Source organism: Thermobia domestica, chromosome 4, assembly GCF_964235325.1.
Source record: "Thermobia domestica chromosome 4, izTheDome1.hap1.1, whole genome shotgun sequence".
Taxonomy (NCBI): Eukaryota; Metazoa; Arthropoda; class Insecta; order Zygentoma; family Lepismatidae; genus Thermobia; species Thermobia domestica.
The window spans coordinates 90,240,999-90,247,606 of NC_137457.1; the positions used below are offsets into that span (position 1 = coordinate 90,240,999).

The 6,608-nt window shown below is 34.8% G+C and overlaps 1 protein-coding gene across 1 annotated transcript; it reads right to left on the reverse strand.

Moving 5' to 3' along the window:
• Window positions 1-3,521: 3,521 nt before the first annotated feature.
• LOC145682812 (uncharacterized) lies at window positions 3,522-4,208 on the reverse strand. Its single transcript, XM_081754181.1, has one exon. It carries the CDS (start codon window positions 4,206-4,208, stop codon window positions 3,522-3,524), a length of 687 nt encoding a protein of 228 aa, XP_081610307.1.
• Between the last annotated feature and the right edge of the window lie 2,400 nt (window positions 4,209-6,608).

Consider the following 6,608-nt stretch of genomic DNA (forward strand, 5'->3'; position numbering starts at 1 on the left):
TATATGGAAACACGTCCTTAAAGTTCCGATTTGAAGTGCTCGAAAAAATAAAATTAACTCGTTTCTCAGTCACATTTCAAACTTAAGTCACATTTATTCACAACGTCCATCATTTATATACGAAGACTATGAATTGAGAAACTTTAACATTATTTTAATGGGAAAAGATTTCTGATTTGAATACCAACCTTAAACCACACGTCCAAAATGAAAATTCATTATGTTCTTCAAGTATATATGTAGAGAAAGAGAGATACTATGATTGTGTGTGTGAGAGAGTATGTGTGAGAGAAAAGAAATATATGCTTGTATTTTTACTAACAATGTAAAAAGTTTCTGTAAATCATAATCTGGATTTCTATAAAGCTATTTGAACGCTTGAAGCGATTTAATGTTCATAAAGTTTGTTTTTCTTAAAGCTTCTATAATTAATGTCGCCAATAGTTCAATGCTTTGTAATATGTGCCAAAGAAATAAATGCACGGTTTTAGCAGGATAATATCGTCTACCCCTTGCTTCTATTGATGGTATAAAATTAACGTTGTGTTGATGATGAGTTTAACGTTTCTTTGAGCAGCGAGACTATATGAGACATTTACCTACTTGATTTGCGTGGAATCCGAATCACATGAGCTCACACAGGCTATTGAACAACTTCTCTTACTTAAAAGGTGCTTACGCTAACCGCTTGCCGCGAAGAAACTCGTTAACCTTTAGGACACGAAGTAACTATATTTAGTTACCTAAAAATAAGGCTTGGGACACGAAGCAACTATTTATAGATACCTTGCAGTTTGCCCAATAAACCTAATTGTTTTTTAACTTTCTGGGTATCAAATATATGCACTTGCATGTATTTTATTTAGGGGACATACTAGGCAACAGCTGAATACAGAAATTATGTTGTTATTTTTTTTAAAGTGAACGAACGTGAATGTTTGTATTTGTCATACAAGCTCTTTATAACGCATTTAAATTTTTAAAGTGCGCAGATTTGGTCTCAGAGGTTTAACACAACAATAAGTTAATTGTTGTGAAAGAAAATATAAATAATCAATCAGGAGACGTTTCTCTTCCAATCTTGGTGCCAGGGACATAATTGGGAACAGAGGGTGTGGGGGGAGAGGTCTTGACCTGGCTGAGAAAGAAAGATTTATTTCTGCACGTGGGAACAACATAGAGTGATAAGAGAGTTTGTTTGGGTTTCTGGGCTCCTACAGACCTTGTAAGACGTAGTGATCGCTGTTCCTCTTTTCATATGTGTGTTGTTAGTCTTAACTTAGTGTTGTGAGCGCGTTCTTTCCTGCATACGATTTTAATTTAACATACAGTAGAATCTACCTTGACGGACCCTAAAATTTAAAAATTTGTTACCGTTTGTTTTACTTGTGAGATTTTGGTGTTTCGTGTATTAGTAGATGTGGCACCGAGAGATGTTCTTGGTTCAGAAGACATTCGAGACGAGTTGGAAGCAATGGACACAGTGGGATGAACAACAAATTGAATTTCCTTCCTCAGACACAGACGAATTTAATTTTGATGACTTTGATGATGATTCTACCACCTCCCAAAACTTGATTACAGTGATCGGGCGCAAACCATACTAATTATGTAACTTCCATGTATTCTCCGTAAAATGCTTTAACTTTCGTGAGTCCACTGCTATTAGAGCCTGAGCTACGATCATTTGAAAATAACCCTGCATTTTGTCATTTCTGTCCTAATCAGTGGCGTAGATACATTATAATTTTGAGGAATTTCCTAATTATGCTGTATTTATCTTATGTTAACACTGCTGTTATATGTTATTGAGAATATATCAAAGAACATTTTGATGTACATTTTATACGCATCGTCAATTTCTAGAGTGGCAGAGAGGGGAAAGAACTCAAAATTTTTTTAGAAAAGTTGTAAAAATTCTGTTTTCCCACAGCCAATAATCCTAGATTAGAGTGGTCTGGGGGTAAACCATACAAATTATGAAACTTTCATGTATTTCCTGCAAAATGCTTCAACGTTCGTGAGGTTACGACTATTAGGACCTGATCCACAGCCATTTGAAAATAACCCTACATTTTGTTCAAAATTGGCGCCATATCCCAGGCTTTATTTTTTAAAAGGCTTCGTAATTAAAATGTTAAATAAAAACTAGTTATTTGCTGAGTAAAACTATATATTTTCATTAAAATTCAACACGTGTTACAGTTTTGCCAACTTAGGCTTCATCAGACAATATGTGATACAGTGTAACTGTACAATCTTATATACATACAACAGCTAAGATATCTTTCTTCTGATTGGCTACTGGCAGCAGAAAATCCCTTTCAATTATACTTATTTGAAAATATCTATATAGATGCATTCTATTGTTGCTAATTACACAAAATGACGATCCTAACTAATTTAAACTAACAATTAATAACAATACTAATTTAAATTAACAATAAAACAATTAAGTAGATAATGGGAACAGGTCAAAACTCCCACAGCCAAAACCCACGACATTTAAGAAATGTCAAAACGCCCATGCAAACGGTCATAACCCCCTGACCGTTAAGGCCTGTTAAGGGCTGAGTTCCAGTTCATTGCTTTATTATTCGGCATTATAATACATCGTACCTCCTTCCAGTTTCTAATTATGCTTCTATCTTCATGGTCAAGTATTTTCACTTCTTTCCAATTTACTGCATGTCCTGTGCCCCTTATGTGTTTATAGACTGCATTTTTGTCCCTCTCTATCCTAACGTCATCTTTATGTTCCTTTAACGTTCTCTAAGTTTCTTTCGAGTTTCTCCAATACAACACATATCACACTCGGTCAACTGAATTTTGTATATCACTCCTTTTTTTCTCCATCAATGTCCCTTGCTCTTCTTCTCTCTTCTTCCTCCTTTTCTCCCTTACTACTTCAAGTAGTCTCTTGCTTCCTTTTCTGTATGTTGATATGCCTCGCATCTTCTTCAACATTATTTTTATAATTTATGTTTCTTCTCCCAAACTTTCCATCCTCCATCACATTTTCCTTGCTCCTATCCCTCTTTTACTTTGTCTCCTTTTTCTCCATTTATGTTCTCCCATCTTCTGTACTTTAACTTTTTTTTCTGTAATATCCATTATTCTCTAGATGCTTATGGAATGTTTGTACACTTTGTTCTGCTTTGTCGTTCTCACTGCTTATTTGCATAATTCTTTTCTTCACATTATTGATGAATTTCATTTTGGTCGAGTGATCCACATCACTTTTGGCGTGACAATAGTTTCCCGTCGAGCAACTTTTTTGGTACCATTCTGTGTAGATCACTCCTTGCTTTCTACTTATTTTTATATCAAGGAACACTATAGCCTCTTCCTTTTCCAGATCCTCTCGAGATCTAGTTGTATGCCTTTCTCTGTATCTCAATTTCTTTTACAAATTTTTCCAATTGCCTTACAGTTCCTTTCCAAATCCCTATGCAATCATCAACATATCTCCCCCCCCAAAAAAAAATAATTCGTCACTTGCTTTCTTCATCTTCCTTTCATCATTTCATCCTTGCTTTCTTCTCCCAGTCGTTCATAACAATTTCTGAGAGCACGGGACTCAACTTGGAACCTATGCTTATTCCCTCTTTAATTTTTACTAAATTTTCACCTACAACACAATAATTGTTATTCCATTTAGTCTTCAGCGCCTCCTTCAGTCCTTTTCCACTCCACTCATTGATTCTCCTATCCTTCATCAGTTGTGTGTTAACTTTAATAATGTTGTTTTTTCTTATTCTTGGAAACATAACTTGCACGTCAATACTGAACATGATTGTTTTAGCTTTGCTCTGTTTTATTTCCCCTATTCTTCGTTTTAACTCCATCGAGTTTTTCACACTACAAGTGTCTTGTTGTTTCCTTAACATTTCTATAGTCTTCTTTAACTCCTCCTCTAGTGGTTCAAATATATTCCCTCTGCAATCTACTACTGGTCTCAATTTTACCTTCTCCTTATGCACCTTAGGTAAACCTTTCATTATCGGTATTCTACTTTCTTTATTGAGATCTCTTTCAAAATCTGCTTTTGGTATTGACACCAAACCTTTTTCTTTAATTTGCTCACACATAAATGTTTCACCTATCACCTCGTAAGCATCATCACAGATATCATTCAAATATTTTTTGTACCAATGTTTATCAATTACTACGATGGCGCCACCTTTATCTGCTGGTTGCACACACATTACTTTTATTTTCTTTATTTTTTCAACACACTGTACCCTTGTTTTGAAAGGTTCCCCTTTGGCTTTTTTATGTTCCTTTCCACGATCACCTTAGCTTTTTTCTTATCTTGGCCTTATCTCCTTGTCTTGAACTTGAACAATCGCTTGCTCTATCGAATATATAACCTTCTCTGGGTCCACTTTGGGTTCTTTCACTTTAAACTTATATCCTAAACTCAATACTTTCTTCTCATCATCCGACACCGTCACATCACCAATTACTACCTCTTTTTTGTCAATGTCTATGATGATATTTACGAGGTGATAGGTGAAAGATCTATGTGTAAGGAAATTAAAGAAAATGTTTTGTTGTAATTAGCATCAATAGAATGCATCTAAATAGAAATTTTCAAATAAGTATAATTGAAAGGGATTTGCTGCTGCCAGTAGCCAGGCAGAAGAAAGATATCTTAGCTGTTGTATGTATATACGATTGAATAGTTATACTGTATCACATATTGTATGATGAAGCCAAAGAGTTAGTTGGCGAAACTGTAAAACGTGTTGAATTTTAATGAAAATAGATAGTTTTGCTCAGCAAATAATTAGTTTATATTTAATTATAACAAAGCAAAGCTTCTACTTACGGAAAATATCACAGAAAGTACTCGGTATAAAATAGAATACCACATACTACCCATATTATTTCACCGACAGATTTCCCTTTTATGATCAGTTAAAATAGTACTTCTGGTCATCAAAGCGAAAAGTATTTCTTGTTTCATGCGCTATAAGGACAAGGATACAGTGTGAAATGCTTTGCCTCTCTCGAATAAATTACTCAATGTATTACAAATGCATATCTCGAGCGTTTCCAGTAAAGCTGTTTAAACGCGCTGGCCTTATAACTACGGTGTGTGGTCTAGTGGCACCTGCGTCTGTGGTGTACGAGGTCTCCGGTTCGATTCCCGGTGGAAGAACATTTTGAATCTTAAATGTTCTCTATGAGTCTGTGTTCGTGTCGCTGTCGTTCAAGGTCATTGGAAATAACTGCAGAACATGTATAACCGAGTAGGAACACAAGTTATTGACAAGTGGAAATCAGGCTCTGCTAAATGAACTTCCGCGCTACCTTTCGCGAGGTAGGAGTTCACATTTAAAGTGTCAATATTACAAACTGCATTAGCCAGAAAACTCATCTTAAAGTTTCTGACTCTGCGCATAAATTATAGAACGTTTTAAGTTATCAAGACCTTACGCGCAAAAGGTCCGTGCTGTGTGGTCATACGATTAGCGTATTCGCCTGCGTAATCAGAGATCTTAATTTCAAATCGCGCTCAAAGTAACAATTTTATGTGTAGTTTTTTTCTCAATTAATAAGTTCATACATTTTAATTTCGATAGAAATAATGTATTTATCCGTAATTTTTTAATTTGTAAGAAAATACAAATTGCAACAAAAATGGTTTGGTTTTGTTGCAAATAACCTTATGGCCTCTAATCATAGTAACCAGTATTATTAAGTACCACTTCATAAAGTTAGTTTGCAAAATAACTATTGAAATTTGCATTTTGTGTAAATTGAATAAAGTATTAATTGAAGCTAAAATGTATAAAATTATTATTTGGGAAAACAAATAAAGAGATTGCCTTGCGCGGCAAAATAACTCAAGTTCTCTGAAGGAAGACTCAAGTTCGCTAACCATCTGACCACTGACTACGGGACTGATAATCGATATTTTCATAACGTTTTGTTGGTGATTTTTTTTGTGTGTGTGGCGATCAAAGTGCCATCCGTGAAGGCTCTGTCTTCATTTTGGGTCAAATCATTTATTGTTTTCTTCTGCAGAATCCTAATGTCCAATAAGAGATGTGGGTGCAATCACATTTAAATTTTTAAATTTACTCCTTGTACCTCCGATGAAGGTAGTGATAGGGGTTGCGTTTGGTATAATTGCATAGCCTTTCCAAATATTTAACACGTGTTGTTTTCGTTTTCCTGATCTGTATATTTCGCGACATAATTGAACGTTCCGGGAGTATGAAGACATAGATACATATAGAATGCTTGTGTTTTCCATAAAAGTTGCAAGTGTAATTCACAATTTTGTCAATTTACAAAATGTTTCCAAATACAAAATTTCTACTTCCCAATATGCATTTAAATCGCAATACTAACAATGAGTGATACGTTTCGTAATTTTTTCACTTCTTTTGAATAGTCTCCTGCTGAAAGGGACGTAACACTCAAAATCAAGTCAACTCATATCGTGATATAACCGTACCGATATAAGATTGCGGATAAAGAACACACACTATTACTGTTGTTGGTTTGAATCAGGCTTCGGGAGTGGATCTTGAAAATGATGATTTTCTAATGTGTTGTAATAAAAGGATATACAGGTGTACAAGTTTCAAAGC

Coding starts and splice junctions, on each gene's coding strand:
- LOC145682812 (XM_081754181.1), bottom strand. CDS start 4,208: ATGTGTGTGCAACCAGCAGATAAAGGTGGCGCCATCGTAGTAATTGAT.